The 20,515-nt window shown below is 41.1% G+C and overlaps 1 protein-coding gene across 2 annotated transcripts in view; it reads left to right on the top strand.

Annotated features, from left to right (window-relative positions):
* Window positions 1-20,515, top strand: part of FLT3 (fms related receptor tyrosine kinase 3) — a 39,660-nt gene that overhangs the window by 9,850 nt on the left and 9,295 nt on the right. For both annotated transcript variants that reach the window (XM_072326409.1, XM_072326408.1), the window contains 9 exons: window positions 4,738-4,862; window positions 6,250-6,452; window positions 6,924-7,039; window positions 9,014-9,131; window positions 10,029-10,180; window positions 10,755-10,894; window positions 10,974-11,127; window positions 14,950-15,115; window positions 18,539-18,645. In XM_072326409.1, coding sequence (XP_072182510.1) covers window positions 4,746-4,862; window positions 6,250-6,452; window positions 6,924-7,039; window positions 9,014-9,131; window positions 10,029-10,180; window positions 10,755-10,894; window positions 10,974-11,127; window positions 14,950-15,115; window positions 18,539-18,645 — 1,273 coding nt within the window. In that variant the 5' untranslated portion in view covers window positions 4,738-4,745. The remainder of the gene's footprint in view (window positions 1-4,737; window positions 4,863-6,249; window positions 6,453-6,923; window positions 7,040-9,013; window positions 9,132-10,028; window positions 10,181-10,754; window positions 10,895-10,973; window positions 11,128-14,949; window positions 15,116-18,538; window positions 18,646-20,515) is intronic.

Consider the following 20,515-nt stretch of genomic DNA (forward strand, 5'->3'; position numbering starts at 1 on the left):
GTTGATGAGCACCACAAGGGGAGTCCAGTTTGATCCTAACTATGATCCCTTTCCTGAAGCATGCAAAAACATTGGTGCAAAATTTCTCCAGCTGTGAATGCTGGAAAAGGCTGGCGAGTGGTCTGCTTACTCAAGGAAATACAGCTGTGCCCAGCAAAACTTACTTTCATGGTCGTCTGTCACTGTGTATTTCATGAATCAGAGGATAAGGCACAATTTCTAAAGTGATGATTCCTGAAGGTGAAAGGATTGTTCAGGGAGAGGATTATATGCTGATACAAGTGAATGTAACTTAATGCAATTGGCATTTTGTTTATTTTGAGGTTTGGCCCCATTTACTTTCTCACATTCCCCAAACTTCCAACTATTGAGTAGCCATTATGCCCAGTAGATGCCCAGATGCATGCTGCTGTGACTGTGCTCAGTGGAGCATCTCATCCTTCCACAGCATCTCCTTCTACATCTCTTCCTATTAGGACCCCAAAATAATATAGCACAGAGCTGAATCCAAGCTTCCTCTTCTTTTGTTCCTGCATTTCTGAAAATGCAGCTATTGAAAGATACTAAAGTTCATGGCATAAGATCAGTAGTGTGCAAGATCTTGTGCTCTTAACTGAAAAACTACTTAGGGTCATTATGTTGAGCTAGTTTTTCTGAGTATCACCATAGAAGAGCTCATTACAAAAGGCAGGGATGAAAACATAAAGCAAATGCTGATGGAACTGAACTTGGAAAGTAAAACATTTAGAGAGCAGAAATGTGGAAGAGTGGGAGTATAGAGGCAGAAAGTAATTCCAGTTTTGTATAGCAGCAGTATTGTTTTATCCCAGTGATCTCACAGTTTTAAAAGGAAAGTGGGAACTAAAAATCAGTTCAGAGACAAGAAGGAGCAGGCACTTCTCAAGTGGGCTGAGAGACCTTATTTCCCATGTGACTTAACCCCACTGCTAATGAGTGAAATACATTTAAGAACATTGTATGGCATTCTGAGCAGAAATACAATGTCAAATGCTTCCTAAAGGGATCTGTAAACCTTCAAACACAGACAATACCCTAAAAGCTGCCGTTGTGTTTGAAGGTTAGACTCTTCTATCTTCCATGAGAAATAAGAGGTTAACAAAGCTAGACTGATATCTGACTAAATGTTCTGTGCCTATTTCTCATTCAAAGGAAGAAATAGCTTTCCAGTTTCCATTTCCTTTAAAACTGCTGAAAAACTGAGCAGTGTAAGCAGAGAAAAACAGTGATGGCTTGGATTGCTGTTGTAAAATAAGAGGAATTTACTCCTTTTTCTGTAGTTTGGGTTTAATTGTGTGGATAGGTTTACCTAATGGGTGAGATGACGATTTGAAAAACACTTTACTGTAACAAAGTGCTCTTTAAGGAGTATGTGAGATTTTACCTCTGTACAACCACTGGGGAACTGCAATTGTCTTTGAATCCTAACCTCATACTGATAAAATAACAACTTGGATTTGATCTTCTGTTCATTTTTTCCAGATGCGGTATCAAATACCAATGACCATTTACAGCAAATCCCTTTCCTTCGTTTTTTCCTTTTCATGTTTTCTAGCAAAACTCTCCCTCCTTCTGTCTGTCCTTTCCCCATCCCTCCCCTCCCCCCTTCAGGCCATCTGTGTTCACACCCTCACCCGCTGTCCAGAAAGAAAAAGACAGAGTACTGTAGCCTGCTATGGAACCTTGTTTTCATTTAAAAGAGAAGTTTTACAACAGTGGGATGACAAGTGGTATCATTTCACTTTCCGCAGTGTTCTGTTTTCGCTTCTCTTCTGGGCAGATCCTTTTCTCACTGTTGATAAGATGCTGGAAATGTCATAACTTTACCTTTTGGTACTTAACTAAAGTAGCACTTGCTTGCAGGAAAGCAGTAATTCCACAAATACTGGTAGAAGTGCTGGAGTGTGTCAGGTAATGAGCCTGGAGTGTTTAAACACAGAGTAGTTTTAAAAAAAAAGAAAGAGTTAAACAAGGCAAACTTACTTATGTCATTAGCAGAGATCTCTCTCTGTTTACTTTACTTCAGTATTGTCTATCCAGCTCGTTAATAGTACAAACATGTGCCATCCCTGTGAGCAAACATCCTGTAGAAAATGTTCAAGAACAAGGACAGCTCAGCACCACTTGGTAATTAGTGGAGTCATTCTGTGGCAGCATTGCTCCAGTGCTTCTTCACCCAAAGAACTACCCCTTCATTCACAGAATCCCAGGATGGCCAAAATGAGAATGATTGTCTGGGGGTCACCTGGCCCAATCCCTGCTACTGCAGGGACACCCGGAGCAAGGTGCCCAGAGCCATGTCCAGGTGGCTGAGGAAGGTCTCCAAGGAAGAAACTCCACAGCCTCTGGGCAGCCTGCACCAGTGCTCCATCACCTGCACAGCACAGCAAAGTGTTCAAAGTGAACTGCCTGTGCTCCAGTTTGTGCCCAGGGCCTCTGGTCCTGGAACTGGGCACCACTGAGGTGGTCAGCCTGGCTCTGACCTGTTGGTGCCCTTCGTTCAGGCATTTATAGTCACTTTTCAGCCAGTTCCAAAAAAAAAAGACAAAAAGGCGTATCCTCAGCAGTCCCAGTTACTCATTGTAAACTGGATTATGAGTGGCTGGAATGGCACAAGCTGTGGGTTTCAGTGGGCTCCCTGCGAGTGAGAGCTCACTGCAGATTAGTCACTGTGGGATCAAGGTCCAGGTGACCTATAGCTATTCTGCAGTGTAGAAGGGCTGTCTCTGATCCAGCTAGTCCCATGCAAAGCAGACAAAATGAACAATAACAAGTAAAAGAACGGTCCAGCTGTTTGAGCTGGGCTTTTATCTGCAGCTCAGATGGTGGGTAGATAGAAAGTTTTCTTAATGAAATGAGAGGCAAATAAGAATTTGAATACAACCCTGTAGTTCTTCCTCAGCCAAGCCTAGGTAACCACAAACCAGAAGAGGCAAAACAACTTCAGTCTTCAGCATTTGCTTCGTGCTAAGGCGTAACTATTTTCAGATTAAAGCCATGAATTACTGACAAAAAATACTGAGGATTCAAAGAAGTGATTACAAAGCAGATCTATAAACTAAGGAGCAGTGTGATGCTTGGGCGAGTCAGTAACTATAAAGAAGCCTGAAATAGCAATAGGAGCTCAAGCTATTCATAAACAGGTGTAATCCTACGCTAAAAGCAACAGATTCCCAGAGGTACAGTAAATCTCATGTTTGCAGGAAGGCAAGTGTAGAATTAAGAAATCTGGAACCCCATTAACATATATAAATTAAACTGGATTGTGATTCATTCTGGCTTAAATGAATGATGAAATCAAAACACAAATCACAGAGAGTGGTTTGGATATCAGCCTGCAAGAAACTTAATGGCAGAAGCAGTCGGTAAAGCTGGATGTGTAACAGTGTGGTGAAAAATATGCCTGCACTTCATGTCATCATTAGCTTACTAGATAAGGCACCAAAGCAAACATATCTATAGGTAATCAGGAAAAGAGCAGCTCTCCTGACTCCCTCCCAGCTACGTGTTCTGTTTGGAAAGGTTCTGCCCTGTATTCTGAAAGGTAATGTTTGCTGTATCAAAAGATATTTGCTTCATAATAAGACAGAGGAGATATGCTTGGAAATGGTGGCTTCAGAGAGAAGTCACAGGGTATAAAAGGATGTGGAAGAAGGCAGAATGCCTGCCTTGCAGCTGTTTTTAATGTGGGGCCTGAAAAGGCAGGGCAGAGAGAAACTAAAAAGGTGAGAAATTAATTTATGGACAAAGTCTTTTCTGCTGCATGTGATAAACTGTGCTGGAGCCAGCTGCCTTGGCAGCGATGTCCTGAGACTGGCTGAGCAACATGGTTTTTCCCTCCTCGGATGTTGTAAGGAGCTCTTTTAGGTTTGGAAGGGTCAGGGAAGCATAAAGCCGACAAGTTACCAACCTGCAAAATCTCTGCTGGCATTTATACCAGATCAATTAGAAATGGTCGTTCACTGCGACAAGTTCTGGTGTGCTATCCCTCCGAAAAGAACACTGTTGTAGTAGGAATTCCTACTGTATATACAGGAGTTGTTCTTATGGAAAGTAAAGGAAAAGGAAAAGGAAAAGGAAAAGGAAAAGGAAAAGGAAAAGGAAAAGGAAAAGGAAAAGGAAAAGGAAAAGGAAAAGGAAAAGGAAAAGGAAGAAATAAAAAAGGAAGAGAAGAAAGGAAAATGTAAAAGAAAAAAGGAAAGACAGAAGTAAAGAATAAAAGAAGAAAAATCCTTCAGGCAGGAGCCGGTGCTGGCTAAGGTCGCTGCACCAGTGCCGGCTGTGCCCTCAGCGCAACTGTGCTGCTCCCCCTGTAGAGCGGCGCCGGGCGCGGCAGGGGCGCCCCCTCGTGGTCACACGTCCCCCCTGCGTACCTATAGGTCTCCGAAATCGTAACTCAGTTTATGGCAACAAGGGGTCTGGCTGGCTGCAGTGAGAACCAGATTTCTCCTACTGCATTCGGCTACGTTTGGGACAGACTCTTAAAGTGTGGAGTGTCTGTGGTGTTGAAAGCTTCCCCAAATCGCTTCTGCATTTAGTCTTGATACACAAAGGCAGAGTCTGCAAATGCACACATGTAGTTAAGTACTTCTACTGCCTTCAAACAAAAAAACCCCACAATCTTTCTGCAGTTTTGTTGTGTCTTATTTTCGTTGAAATGGTTACCCCTGGGCAGAGAGATAGACACAATAACATTTGTTTTCTACTTCTGTTTTGTAGTTCTTATTATGACAGCCATGACTTTCACTTCTGCTACGAATCAAAGCACATCTGAGATTACGTGCGTGTTTATCAGACAAAGAGATGGAGTTTCAAGGACAGAAGAAACATCAGTATCTTCCAAGGTGATCTAACAGAGAACAAGTTGCTTAGAAAGCTTCCAGTCCACTACAGAAATAGAATCACAGAATTGTTACAATTAGAAAAGACCTCCAAGATCATCCAGTCCAACCCCCAACCCATCCCCACCATGCCCACTAAGCCATGTCCCACAGTGCCACATCTTCACATCTCTTGAATACCTCCAGAGATGGTGACCCCACCACCTCCCTGGACAGCCTGTTCCAGTGCCTCACCACTCTTTCGAAGAGGAAATATTTCCTTATATCCAACCTGGTGTAACACAAGGTCGTTACCTCCTGTCCTAAATACTTTCCCAACAGCTCACAGCACTCTGACCCTTTAATCCATGATGGTATCACAGTCAACTTTCCAATGACTAATCTCCTCAGGTGTCATTTCTACACAGTACAGCATCCAAATCTGCATTGTCCCTGTGTCTGATGAAGCAGAATATGGCTGTTATCTCTAGGTAGCTTTCAGATCGAGGAAAGGGAAAAAAAGGAGCAAGGAATGAGAAGAAGCAGAATGATACCAGGGTGCCTGTTCAAGCACAGTGTGGGGCAAAGGAGGCAGCAAACCCTGCCCTTTCATAAGTTTACACTGGATAAACACCACCCAGCACAGTAAGGGAGACATCTAAGACAGTTCTTCAGTGGATCTTCTTACTTGACACCTCTTCCTTTAGCCAAACTTAAAGACTCATTAGTCTACCATCAGCTGAGTGCCTGTAGAGCTTTCCACTTGCAATTCACCATTAGCAGTATGCATTGGTGAGGAAATGAAAGGTATGCAGTCACCCAAGCCAAACATTCTCTGCCCAGTGAAGACCACAAGCATCTGAGGTCTGTTTGGATTCCGTGATGGCAAGTAGTAGGACAGTGAAAAACATTCTGGCCCCGCCTTTGCAGCCTCAAAAAGAAAGTTTTCATTGTAGTTATCTGTCTTCCCATGATTCTACAAGAAGGGAAGCAAAAATGAGAGCGAAGCACAGCCACTATGTGAAACCGTAATGTTTCTGGCTGAAGTTGCTCTGTGGTGGCCTTTTATAGAGAACAGAATTAACTAATGCAACTGGAATCCTATTAGGCTTCTTTGTGTAGTAGAATTCAACATAGAATCATAGAACCGTAGAATTACTCAGGTTGGAAAAGACCTCAAAGATCGTCAAGTCCAACATATTTATGAATGTTTGACAGTAGGAAAAAAAAAACAGGAGTATGTTGAAAGTGTTATTTTAGTGCAATTTCTCTTTATATTTGGGAACTAGGAGGCATTGTTAATTTATGAAGACTTTTCCAGAAGAGCATCCTTTAAAAATATTTGAATATGAAATAGCAAACAAAGCTAATTGCCACTGAATACACAACAGTCTGCTCTATTGTGTTGCAGATCTCTAATATTTTGGAAGATCTTGAGTGCCATTTGAATTCTCAGGGAGCAGAGAATACCTATGAACCAACTAAAAAAGTGGAAGCGAATGTGTTTGAAGATATTGAATTAAGAGTAATAATGAATGTTTCAGAGATCATTTCCTGCCACTGTTTTTTTAAAGAAGTCCAAGCATGTGAACCTTCATTGGATTCAGATAACCAGTAAGTCAAGGGATGTACTGGATCAAAGAACATGGTAGAGATCATTTATCTTAGGATACAAACATACATTCTGCATGACTTTCTTTGTGTATAATTCCATGTTACACATTAACTTTTTTAATCCTGTCATCATTGAAGGTAATTGCCTCCAAGTGCAGGGCTTCTGGGATGGGGCTGTAGGTAGAGTACTTCCCTGTGAATCTCTCCAGTTGTTCTAAGTCCATCCTTCCCAATGCTCGCTTTAGGCACGCACTGGGGTACTTGTGCTTGTAAGGTCCTGTGGTGCTGCATGTGTAGGAAGATAGATGGAAACACTTTGGGGTAAATGCTGCCATGTAAATAATGAGTACTGTTATCCCTGAATACCTTTTCATGCTGTCGAGCACAGAGCTAATGGAGTATATACTATTATTGTGTCTGAAGCATATTACCTTCCAGTTAACAAAGATGACTTTATCTCCTGTTTCGTAGGTATGTTACTTCTTTGTCTTTTTCCCAAATAAGAGAAACACAAGCTGGAAAATACACTATCTCAGTCATCAGTAAAAACAGCAATTACACCGTCATTGTTCCTATTCTCATCCGAAGTAAGTATGTCTCAGACAACAGGATTCACTCCATCAGCAGGTCTAAGAGGAGAGGCTTGAGATCACCCAAAGCAGTCAGGCTTCCACCTTTTTCATGGAGGCATCTCTCTTCCCAAACCCTCTTCTCATCTGCTGAGCTCATGCTGGGTGCCACTTCTCTCACATTATATGTTTCAAGAACCTTCCAAGGTCTGCACAGGACTTGTAGCTGTCTTCAGTGGTTGAAGTCAAAACCACAGACTGCTTTACTGCACGCAAGTCAACTTTCACTAGCTGATAACAAGCAGATGAGCAAATGAAGATGTAGATGTGCAACAGCCCTCTTCTCTGCTCTGAGAGATTTCCCTCTGTGCCAAAAGAGTTAGATAAAGGGTGGTTGTCGTATGCTCCCAAAGCTTGCGGGCTGCCTTTTTCTTGTATGGGAATGTATTTGTTCTCAGTGGTCTCAGGGTGAGATACACCAGCCCTACAGCTGCTCAGAACAGAGACGTGCAAGGAGCTGGCACTGTTTGTGTGAGCCCAGCAAGACATGGCAGAGCACAAGCAAGCTGCAGCTTTGCAGATTTGGTTGAGTTTGCTCAAGGTCCACACAGGGGACATCCCCAAGGATGGAACAGAATTCAGTTTTCCATTTCCTAATAGAGTTGTCCGAGAAAATATTTTTCAAGACTTGAAATGATTCTTTTTTTTTTTTAACAGACAGGAAATGACATTTTGTTTTGTCTGGAAGGGCCCACATCTAAATGCAAAATTCACAGATTTTAAAGGTGTTAAGGAAAAGAAAGCAAAAAAATCAATCCAAAGAGCTGAAATTCTGACAAAGTTGTTAAGACTAATCCCCTTTGGAGGTCGATTTAATAACAAGCATTATTACTTTCCTTGTTTCTAATAAACTGCGACTAATCAACATTTAATCAACATTTTTTATGCCTTCTTTATTTGATTTAAAAATATTTCTTCTATGTGACTTTTTTTTCACTCTCAGATGCCTGAATTGTCACCTCCAGTTTCTCCTTATTTTATCTGAAGACCTATTGTGTGTCCCAATTACAATTTTAAGAGCTTCATTGAAAGGACAGGGTATTAAACTTTGATTAAAATTTACTTTCAGTACCACGTCAATTAGGCTTTAGAGGTAAAAAATGTTATTACATGCACAAGCGAGAGCAGTTCAAAGCTGTCTCAGTAAAGATCTTTTCTGTATCAATTGCTTGTATTGCATTATCTGCTCCTGTGAATCTAATGCCATAATTACTTCTCATAAGATCCTTCAGGCTAGATGTGAACCCTTCAACTGAGATGTGACTCTCTATAGGTAAAGAAAAAGCCCTCTTGGCCAAGCTTATAAGAGAGAAATGAGCAAGAAATTAAAAAGCCACAATTATTAGTTTTGCCTTAATGTGCCACCTTACCGGAAATGAAAGCATGGCTCTAAAGAAAATGTCAGTCTCTCGGGTGGAAGTTGTAATGTAAGATGACCTACGTGGAGAAGCCTGCTGCTGATAAGGAGTTGCGGTCCCCCGCTGTTCCTCCACTGTGTCTGACTTGCATGCAACAATCCTATCTGGGACTGAGATTGTGTAGTCTCAACAGCTGCTCCACCAAAGGCCAGGGGCTTGGGATGTGGTTTCTAAAGGTGTCTGTGCTCCTTCCCAAGGGGATGACTAGTAGCCACATCCAATTAACACCAGCACATTAATACCAACGTAACAGCAAGGTGTCAGCTTCAGGATCATTATCTGGTGCAGGTCTCTGATAGTGGTACATCTGTTCATTTAGCAAATCAAGACAGAAAAGCCCCTGAGACCAACCCTCGATATACTCAGGGCTGAATCATTTCATTCTCCCCCAGCAGTGAAACCTCACGGAGTAAGTTTCATCTCTGTGACTTCATGTACTGTGAAATAAGCAAAGCAGTGTCTGCTCGATAATAATTATTTCAGCATTTTTAAACCATTGCATGATTTTTAACAGGTAAACCAGGCAAACCCTATTTCAGGATGTCTGAAAAACTGGATGTTATAGAGTGCATATCAGAGAGTTATCCCCAGCCCTCTGTGAAGTGGACATTTTGCAAAGCACATGGAAAGAGGTATGACACAGGTTTTTATGCATAATGGACCTCTAGACCGAAAGCTTACCAATTTCTGATGAGGAAAGGAGAAACTTTGTAATGCTGGGTCTGCCCAGAGAGTTGGCTGTATAATGAAGAAGAACTTTGGATCATGTTTGCTGGGCTGCAGACCCATGTGTCTGCATGACTCACTGTTGGAACTCTGGAGCACATTTTTCGTAGAAACGTTGGCTGTTGCACTCTTTTGGAAACCTCCAGCTCTTGGCTTGGAAATGTTGTTCCAGATTTTGGCATCTTAATGTCACCAGAACAAATTAAAAGTATCTCCTTTCCCTCTAGTTTTTTTTCACTTTCAAAAGAAATATACTTGCATTAAAGCTGGGGAGAAGTCATAAGGGATTGTATCATTTCCTATCTAGATGATTTTTTCTCATTCTATTAACATATCTGATTGATTCCTCAACTGTGTGAATGTACTCAAGTAAGGAGCACATAAGCTCAAAGGAAACAGACCTCAGTGTGTCTCGTACCCTGGCCATAGGGAATGCCTTTCTCTGCTGTGTGGCAGTTTGGGATCTGGGATTTCATTTCTGCTGGATTTACAGCAGCTTCCATCACCACGAATACAGGGACGTGATGTGAAAGCCCAACCTATATGATTTCTCTATTTAGCTATAGAATTACCCATTCATGCACCATTTTCAGAATATTTGGGGGATTTCAGATCATTCTTATGCCTAGGCTGTTACATTTTTATTTTCTTATCTTTGCCTTTCCTATTTCCTTTCTATTTTGCTGTGTAAGATCAAATTTTCCCACTATTGTTTGCATATTCTCATGGCTTGGAGATTTATCAGATTTATTCGCTTGAGGTTAACCAAATAAGTCAGTGAATAATTGTGCTTGTAATTACAGCTGCCTTAATAAAATGCATGAAGAAAATGGAGAAATAGATGGCATAGAGAAGGTACAATATGAATTACATCAGAGTGAATTGTTTGAAACTTATATATGGTGCTGTGCAACTAATGACCTGGGCAGAGAATGCGCCAGCCTCTTCACTATAGGTAACTTCCCCCGAGGGTTTTTGTATGTGTGAGCTGGATCCTGCTGCTTAAGTTGGTTGCACTGCTTGCCTGAATACACTTTCTGGACTAAGTTGTTTGTAACCACTGGGACAAATCTACCAGTGAATGCAATTGCTCTGTCTTGTATTTAATCCTAAATCGTTACAGCTATTTGTGGTCTCTGTAAACAGCGTCTTGCCTTTTCTAAAGAGCTATCATCCATTTCTGCATGCTTTTAAGGCTCTGTTGTTGTGGATGTGCTTCAAAATATCCTTAAAGCGTAAAATTTTTGTCTTCTGTCTTTTCTAAATAAGCCTGACTTGCGCTAAATGCCATGCTGAACCGTGCTATATGTGTACAGCTTGTAAATTATGACAAGCATTTGGTTTGAGATATCTAAATCCACCAGATTTCCTGATTTCATGGTTAATGAGTAATTTTCTCAAATTCTAATGATCATTCCAATACGATAATGGATGTCTATGCAGCATTAGAAAAGCAAACATTGATTTAAATGAGTATTTTTCTAGGCAGAATCATAGCCGTTGTTTTGTGACCATGCTTCATTTTGTAGATTTAAGTCAAAGACCAGCAGCACCTCCACCTGAGTTATTTCTCAAAGTTGGGGAACCATTGCTGATCAGATGCAGAGCTGTTTATCAGAATTACAAATTCAGAATAAATTTATCTTCTGAAAACAAAGAAGTGCAGCAGGTAAGAAACCAGTACGTTTTAAAACGAGCAACACTAGGCACCATCAACTGATTAAAAGGAAATCTCTGTTGACATCCAGAAGCACCAATTTGAGGGGTTGGAGTACCAAACAGACCACTCAGCCATTCGGATCCAGTACATGTTTACTTCAGCAGCAAGAAAAAGCGACAGCGGACGTTATACCTGCTCTTCTACAGCTCATCCAAATCAAACTGCTTTGGTTACTGTTTTAGGTAATGCTAACCCCAGTGTTAATTTTGTCCCTGGGCTGGCTGTTTTGCTATGTGTTCAGTATAGTAGTTCCTTACTTGCAGGTGTGTAACACATGTTCCTGGTGATTTCTAAGAAAAAATCCTGTTTACACTTAGCAACAGATTAGGAGAGCCAAGAGATTAATCTGAACTGAGTCATTCAGGACCCTGACGATAACATACTTTTTTCTTTCCAAATTGCTTTCCAAATAATTCACATTAAAAAAACAGTGTTTTTAGAGGTGAAATGAACAGGCACTGTTGGGAGGTCTCGTGGTTATTTCTTGAAGCACAGGCTGAGAGTCAACTCATGTTGTTGTAGGAGACTCCCAAAAAATGTGACACAAAGCCATGGCAGCTTTTTGTGGGGACACTGAGCTACTGGCAGCTTTTCCCTGGGGCTTCTGGGCATAGGAACTTCTATGCTACCAAGTCAGATTTAGGCAGCTGCATAGGATACAACTAGGAGAACAGCCTTTCAGAACACACCATTTCTGGAGCTGGCAAAGAGTATTACAAGCATGACCTGTCCTTGTGTTCAGATATTAGTGCTCTGTATATGAGTTTGACCACAAGCTGGAGACTGCCAGCTGGTCTCAACTACTGTGATATAGAATTGTTCTGTTATGACTCCACTCTGAGTTTTGGAAAGTTGTAGCCATAACCTCAGTCTCCTCACCACATCCTCCATCTGCATCTGCCTGGTATGGAATCTCTACTCCACCTGCAAGCACAGTCCCTTCAGGGGCTCATTGCTGCAACACAGAAAAAAAGCAAATAGAAAGTTTGCATCAGGCCTTACCTGGGTCTGGTAGGAAGCAACCAAACAATTGCAAGTCTTTTGGAGGTGACATTCTTACCCACGACACAGAAGTGAAAGAGAAAGATCTATTTCATTTTCTGGCAAGGGAACGGCCGACAAATGGCCATTTGAGTTTGATGAACTATTTAGGGAAAAGAAAATCTGCAAAAGAATTCTAGTTCAGTTACCTGAACTAGCAGCAGAATGAAAACTTTTGCATGAAGTGTGAACAGTGTGCAAACAGATCATGAACAGCCCATGATGACAGAGCTGGCAAAATGCCTCACAAGAGACATGCTGCAGCTGTGATGGTAGGAAGGGAAACCTGAAGCTCCAGAGACAACTGCTGCTTTGTTACTGGCTGGTCTATTTGTCTTCTGCTTTTCAGGCACTGAAGTGAACCATTCTCCTAGTACCGAGCTACCCAAGGCCTGAAAATTCAAAAAATCTCAAATATACCAAAGGAAACTTCATTCTACTTAGGCAACATGTTAATTTAAAAGCCAACAGTCTTGAAATTATCCCATAACAGCTCCAGCAGCAAACCTGATTTATCAGGTGGAAATAATAGGCTAACTAGGCATAGGTCTGGAAATAAGGCATAAAAAGGAAAGCTGTAGCCTGGGCAGTGCTGCTGAAGTCAGTGCTGGGAGTCATTTTGTGACAGCTATACATGGAGTTGGGCTCTCTACCCCCAAGATCCAGGCTTCCAGAAGCACACATCATAACTCTGATCTTAGGTGTAGCTACTGTCAGAGTTTGCAACGCCTAAGCTAGGGGTGGTAGGAAGTGAGACTACTCGCACTGGTGTCTTCAGAAATGTCTTTTCCAGTGTAATATCCCCTTTTCAGCTTCTGCCTACTTCTGAACAGGAAGTTCTGCAATGATTTACAATAACTGAGCGTGATACCTGGGTAGGGTAAAGTCCTCCTCTTTCTCCAGTGGCAGTGCTCATTTCAGAAATAGCAGCTTCTTTGATCCCTAAACTCTCAGGTCTAAGCATCATACTGACAGGAGACATGTGAGTCACTCTCCATGCAAGGTTGTACATTTGTAACTTGAATTTTGTTTTCATTTCATTTTGACCCCAATATGCCAAACCATGGAGGTCTGTACCCTGCTTAATACCACTTTATGCTTGTGAAACCTCTGCAAACTCCTTGGCTTTGCTTTGAAAAGATCTGTTTGCTTACATGGTGGATTAATGAGAGGAGATGTTACCTACCTCACGCTTCCCTTTCCAAGGTTATACATGGATATCATGTGCAGCACTTCTGATGTGTCACAGCTTTTAGCCTAATATATTAATGACAGCCATTGCCAGAGTGGGTCAGTGCTGGCACACCAAGTTCAATTTCAACAGTTATACATAAAGAAGTTTCATTCAGATGTCTGTGTTACAGGGTAGCAACCTCTGAAATGCCTGGTGTCCTACTTTCAGACCACCACTGATCATGAATCTGCACCTATAGCTACATTGGTGGCGATGTAACTTTACCAAGAAGTTGAGACACTGCGTTGCCTAGAGAGTTTGTTTAATACAACTACACTGATGGTCTCTAACACCAGCCAGACACATCTTGCTTGCTCTTTGCTACTTGATACTTCAGCAGCTTATCTCATCCACCTAAGCTGGTCAAATCAGGCAGGGTGCTTAGACACTAAAAGCTAAACAGAGATTGTGCCAACAGCTGCAGCTGCAAGGCTTTGTGTTCCTGCAGGTCTTATATTCAGTTTCAACCAGTGCTGAGTAAAGAATTTTTAGCAGCATGCAATCTGAATTTGGGAATATGCAAGATATTTTATAACACTTATGAAGGTTCAAGTAGCAACAAACAAACATAATAAAGTCAGTGGCACGAAAACTTTGATTCCAGCCTCAAAAATGTCGTCTCACCTCTCTCTCATTAAAAATCACGTTCACTATTTCTCTGGCAGAAATGCCATTAAGTATACCAAAATAATAGTAGTAGTAATAATAATAATAATAATAATAATAATAATAAATAGTAAGCTAAGGGAAAAAAATGAAAGTGCTATTTTCTTTCTGCTTCAAGAAAGAAACTCTTTCTGAGTGTTTTGTGTTTTTTACTCCTACTCCAAAGTCCGTGTGTGCACTCTGGAGAAAGCCTTCACTCTTGGCATGCTGTACTGTTACCACTGTGCATACAAATGACCTTGGACCTGGAAAGATGAGTTCCAAAGGAGTGTTTATAATTTATAAAACCAATAAAACTTTAGTATAAAAAGGAGGAGAATGGTCATAAATAGGACTGCTTCTTGTTTTAAAATACTGCAATTTTTTTGTGGTTTGTATGGGAGATTCCAGGTAGTGTTTATTAAACCAGCCAGTTAGAAAGAGACAAAACATGCCAAAACCAATATAGGGTTACAACTGAAAGAAAAACACTCTAAAGAGAAATCCCACTCCTTTAATACTTCTACAGTGCAGTTTTTTCACCATGTGGCTGATTTAATGCTGGCATGAGTTTCCCGTAAGTCCAAACTCAACTGGACACAGGTCTAGGCAACCTTGTATAGTTGGACCTCCTCTGAGCATCTCCAGAGCTCACTAGCATCTATGATTCTGTGATATTCACAGAGCTGATCCTAGCTCTGCTGATGTCACTTGGACTGTTGCCTCCCACGTATGCCTGCTGTTCAGTCTCTTTGGGTTGAAATCAATGCAGCTCACAGTGGTGAGGTCCTGGAACAGGCTGCCCAGGGAGGTTGTGGATGCCCCGTCCTTGGAGGTGTTCAAAGCCAGGTTGGATGGGGCCCTGGGCAACCTGATCTAGTAATTGTGGAAGTTTGGTGGCCCTGCCAGGCAGGGGGATTGGAACTACATGATCCTTGAGGTCCCTTCCAACCCAGGTCATTCTGTCATTCTGTGTGACTTAGGTTCCTCCAGCAGACAGTGGCATGAGGCAAGTATTTGCAATACTTATAGTATTATATGGTATAATAAATATAAATAGTATCATATTTTATTTTTTTTCCAGAAAAGGGATTTATAAATATTACTGATTCTAAAGAAGAATTTGAAATCGGTGATGAAGAGTTTTGCTTTGAGGTTAACTTCACAGCGTATCCACCAGTTAAATGCATGTGGCTTTTTTCCCAGAAAGCATTTCCATGCAGGCAAAGTTACAATGAGGATGGACGAAGGTACTGGAATGTTTTGATATCATTTCAAATGTTTTCATTTCGTGTCTTATTATCATCCATATTTTGTGCTCTCTTTGTATTTTTTATATGTGGATAGGTCAGGTGATAAAGCCATGTTAACTAATGGTAGTCCAGTGGTAGTTTAGCTTCCTACAGCTATTTGTTTAGATAACCTATAGAATCTTTATTATCCATGAGATAATAAACACATTGGTAAGTTATGCAGCTTTTCAGATTATATACATTTTGCCATTCTCCTTCTCTCTGACATAATTTCTCAGTTACAGCTCCTTTGCCGTACTCACAATGGATCTCAAGTTCTGTATGTTCCCCTTTTGTCATCCTGTCCTTAATGATGTTCCCAGTATCTTTGCTATTGCTCAGATCAAGCCCAGGACCCTGTAGTTTCCCAAGCTGCCTTTAGATCTGTTCAGCTCTGTCTGTGCCACAGAAACATACTGTTCTGCTAATTACCTAGGTCATGTATTCTTCCATTGTTGCAAAACATGTTGTGAATAAACCCGTTATTTATCTACCTTTTCTGTTATTTCCTAAAATGAAGTTCTGGCACAAGTCCCGTTTAAGGCTAATGTTTTCTCAATTCCCCAGGCTTTCAAATCTCTTGATAAGATTATCTAATTTCCTTCAGAGTTTCTTTCAAAGTAGTCCCGTACTTTCAAGGTAACAGCTCTTATTCACCTTACTGAAAATAAAGCCACGCTGCCTTTGTAAAGCGTTAGCTTTAAAACAAAGCAAGATGTAGGCAGATGTTAATCTACCCACACCAATTTCCTTACATATTCCTATCGTCTCCTAAAAACTGTGTAACAGCCTTGATTTCACTTTTTTTGCCTCATTCCCAAAGTATTTTTGACACATCTGATCATATCCACTAGCTTCTCAAGTTGTCTTCACAACAGATTGGCCTATTTGTTGCATCAGAAGGGTATTGGAGTCAGATCTCTGCATGTTTCAGAGACAGTTCAGTGGAGATCAGTAAACTGTCATATCCTGGCAGTGACCACAGGAACTCTGTCCCTGCTGATAAAGTGAGGACTGTCATCAAACTTCGATAATGCCGGTGACTAATCTTCATGCCTCATGTGGGCTAGGCAGGTCTGTTCTTTGTGGTCAAGACTGATTTTGGAAGTGAGGTCTCATGGGACAGCCATGAGAATTTGCTCATCCTTGCCCAATAGTACCAAATTTACTTGCTTAGTGGCTCTCGTGGACTTGTTAAGAGTAGGAGTCATTTTTCCTTAGACTCTTGGCAGCTAGTGTAACTCTGTCCAGATAAGAAGGTGCTATGGCATGAGCCAACAATAACAACTTTGAGAGATTTGACGTAGCTTAGGTAACCCATTAATCAGAAGAGAGCAGCTGCTGGTGGCCTCCATGCATGCGTCACCTCAGACAACCTCTGTGGCCCAATGGGGCTGGGGGACTGCTCCCACATGTGGCCCCACACCATTGGAGCTTGCCCAGGAAGAGCTGAGGATTTTGTTCAGCTTGGCGTCTCTAGAAGCAGTAAGGAGAATAAAGTGAGGGAATTCTGCCTACAAGCTGTAGCACTGTAGGTCTGAACGTAATTTTAAAGCAGAAGATTTCTCAAAACAGCATGAAAAACATCAACACGTACCTTAACATATTCTAAGTCTAACTTTGCTCATTTTAGTCAACTCCTGTGTAATCCCATCCCACACTTCTACTTTACTCCTTTCATATCCTTTTTCATTTCCTGTTTTTCACTTTTCTGATTTCTGTCATTTTCTTATCAAGCTGTTCTTCCTGATTGCAAACTGTATTAAATTGTATTAATTAACTTTGACCCCTTCTTTAGCCTTTGATTTCAAGTCTCAGTGATTCATCTCTCTGTCAGTGCCCTTATGTTTTCACTGATTGCTTCAGAATTCCCATTTTCTATCTGCTTTTGTTGCCTGTGTTCTATCACACTGATGATTTTCACTTCCCTCCTAAGAGCAAATGAGTTTCCACATACATAATGACTTCTGTTAGATTTATATTATTTATTTCACATCCCCATAGATTCTCAGCTATCTAACTCATTATTTTCTAATGATTTTCTCATTACTTCATTAGGATTTAATTCTTCAGACCTAGATTTCAAAAGCACCAAATGGTTTGTGGTTTGCCCTACTGTTGAGGCAGCTTAAAAGGGATCTGACCTCAGAAAAATCCCTTGAGTTTCAGGGACATCTTTGAGGCCATTTCAGATGAAGACATTCAAAATCCAGTAACTTCATATGGACATGTTGCATTCATCAGAAGGCAAAATTCCTGGTAGTTTCTGTGTGAATTTTCTTGCATTAGAATTATGTGATGATACTTGGTGTCTTAGTTCTTGCTTGATATCATGTTTAATGAGCAAGATCTTGCTTTGTCTTGCTTTTTCTATTGCCAGTATGGTCTTTTAATGTTTATTTCCAACTCCCTGGAAAAATGGAATCATAGAATCATAGAATATTCTGAGTTGGAAGAAACTCACACGGATCACTGAGATCAACCACTGGCTCCACACAGCACCACCCCAAATCCAAACTCTATTTCTGAGGGCACTGTCCAAATGTTGATGATCTTCAAAAGCTGCCATTTAAAGCTACCAGTCATTCTGACAAAAATAACTTAACCAAAAGGACAAAAATAGGATGCCAACATTGTAAGGTGATATATTCTTCTCTCCCTGTCTCTTCCTCACTCAATTGGTCAGTCATACCTCAATCTTTATTTTACTGTAGTCCTCTGCTAATAATTTATTCTCAGGGACTTCTTAGAGCTCTCCCTCACTGTTTCCACTGTCACAAGCATCTTCCTGCAGGTTTGGGACTTGGGTCTTGGTTTCTTACCATCCATTGGGCCACAGGCCATAGTGGTTAGCAGAAGTCTGTCTCCTGCACAAATATCTTGACTCTTTCTCTCATTGAAACTGAGCCTCAGATGATGAACTCATTTCAGAGTTTCCATTAGACCTTCTGACGTGGGGAGGTTTACCTTGTATGATCTTAACCTTCTCACTGCTATTTCATAATAGTTCTTATTGTATCAGCTAAAAACTCACATGGAAATCCTTTAGAGAGCAGAGAACTTGAATCTTTGCTGATCTTAGCATCTGCACCAGGATGTGTCATACAGCCTGTCTTCCAATGGACTGGTCACAAAATTACAACCTTACAGCCCAGATGCACATGGAAATGTGAAAAAAATTGCAAGGTAAAACTAGTACTGCAGGGAGAAAGAAATTCCAAGACATTTACATTCTTTCTAGATTAATGTTAACAATTTATTCTGGATTTATCATTAGAGGGTGTTGAATTGTTTCCAAAATGTATATAAATATTAGCTGCATCTCAAATCCGTTTTCAAGACAGCCTTTTGTCCTTTTCCCTCCTTTTCTTTGCTCTGCAGCATTTCATCGAAGTTCTGCAACCATCAGCACCATTCTGGGATCTATGTATTTTATGCTGAAAATGATGATACAGTCATGACGAAAAAATTCACTTTGTACGTGAGAAGTAAGTGAGAAAAGAATCCCTGTAATGATGTAGCCAAATCTGGGAGGGAGAACACTGATCTCTCAATAAGGGTTTATCACTGATGTAAATGGAGGTTACATGTTGTTTTTCACTTTTGCTGTGGCATACAGTAGAAGAGATACAACTAAATGTTCGTTATCTCCATCCATTTTGAGCTTAGGTGGCTTAAATTTCAAAGTGATCTTTGCCTAGATATTGAATTCCATGATCTAGTGATCTCCTAGTGAATGAGGGATAGACTGTTGACACTGTCTTCCACAGTATTCTTCTGGAGAGCTGGCAACTCACAGCTTGGACAGGTACACTCTTTGCTGGGTAAAAAACTGGCTGGAGGGTCAGGACCAAAGGGTGGTGGTGAATGGAGTTAAATCCAACTAGTGACCAGTCACGAGTGGTGTTCCCCAGGGGCCAACACTGGGGCCCATCCTGTTCAGTCTCTTTATTGATGACCTGGATGAGGTCATTGAGTGCACCCCCAATAAATTTGCAGCTGACACCAAATTGGCTGAAAGTAAGTGTCGATCTGCCCAGGGATAGCAAGGCCCTACAGAAGGATCTGGACAGCCAGATAGCTGGGCTGAGGCCAATGGTATGAAGTCTAACAAGATCAAATGCTGGGTCCCACACTTTGACCACAACAACCCCAGGCAACACTACAGTCTTGGGGCAGAGTGACTGGAAGGCTTTGGAAAGGAAATGTACCTGGGGACATTGTTTGATGCTCTGCTGATCATGAGCCAAGAATGTGCCCAGGTGGCCTAGTAATAGGGATAGAGGGAATGGCCTTGAATTGTACCAGAAGTGATTCGGGTTGGACATTAGGAAATACTTCTCAGAGAGACTGGTCAGGCACTGGAATGGGTTACCCAGGGAGGTGGTGGAGTCACTGCCCCTAGAGGTGTCCAAGAAATATAAAGATATTATACTGAGGGATACAGTTTAGTGGGAAATACTGGTGGCATGTGGATGGTTGGACTGGATGATCTTTGAGGTCTTTTCCAACCTTGGTGATTCTATGATTCTACAAATTAAACTGTATTTTGCTTTTCAAAGAAATCAATATACTTGTGTACCTGAGCATGTGTTTGAATATCTGATTTCAGGATCCACAAAGCCATAGAACATCTCTTATTTAGATGCTTTGAGTTAGATACTTCGACCTCATGTTCTCCATAACAACTATCTGGGAGAGTTTTTGACCTCCTTTATTTCATGACAGAGTGCAAGATAACCTGAGTCTTAATTTAATGGGTAAAAGTGAACTACTGATAATGTCCCTACAGCCAACATAGCAAAAGGTGACCACCAGCAGGAAAGGTCAGGGTTCAGTTATGCAGGGCTGGTGAAAGAACATCCAGCTTGGGGATAGCTTTGTCCCACCTTTAGTCCAAGTGGACATAGTGTGTGGAGTTAAATATCTTCACATAAAGGATGGATGAATTCTCCATGCTCTCTTAGCCATGAGCACCATGCTGGGGTCATCCAGGCTCATGGAGAAGATATGTCCTTTCTCCACATTCTCCACACTCAGTGCCTGGATTTCAGTGTGAAGAGAATCATGATTTTGCTTTGTTTTCTTCAGTTTTTAGCACTAAAGCTGTGGAAATGAAATGGTAAATACCAAGGAAGAGTCCACTAATCAAATCAGAGAAGGAAGTTATTCTCTTCTTTCCTTCTCCCCTTAGTTTACTGTCAACAGAGGGGACAAAATAAGAGAAATTAGTCATATACTAAAAATAAATAAATAAATAAAGAATAACATTTCTAAAGAAAACCACAAAACCTAAGAGCCCTTTGAAATACAGTGGCTGTATTTTAACCCTACAGGGACAGAACATACATGACTGCT

Source organism: Excalfactoria chinensis, chromosome 1, assembly GCF_039878825.1.
Source record: "Excalfactoria chinensis isolate bCotChi1 chromosome 1, bCotChi1.hap2, whole genome shotgun sequence".
Classification (NCBI taxonomy): Eukaryota; Metazoa; Chordata; class Aves; order Galliformes; family Phasianidae; genus Excalfactoria; species Excalfactoria chinensis.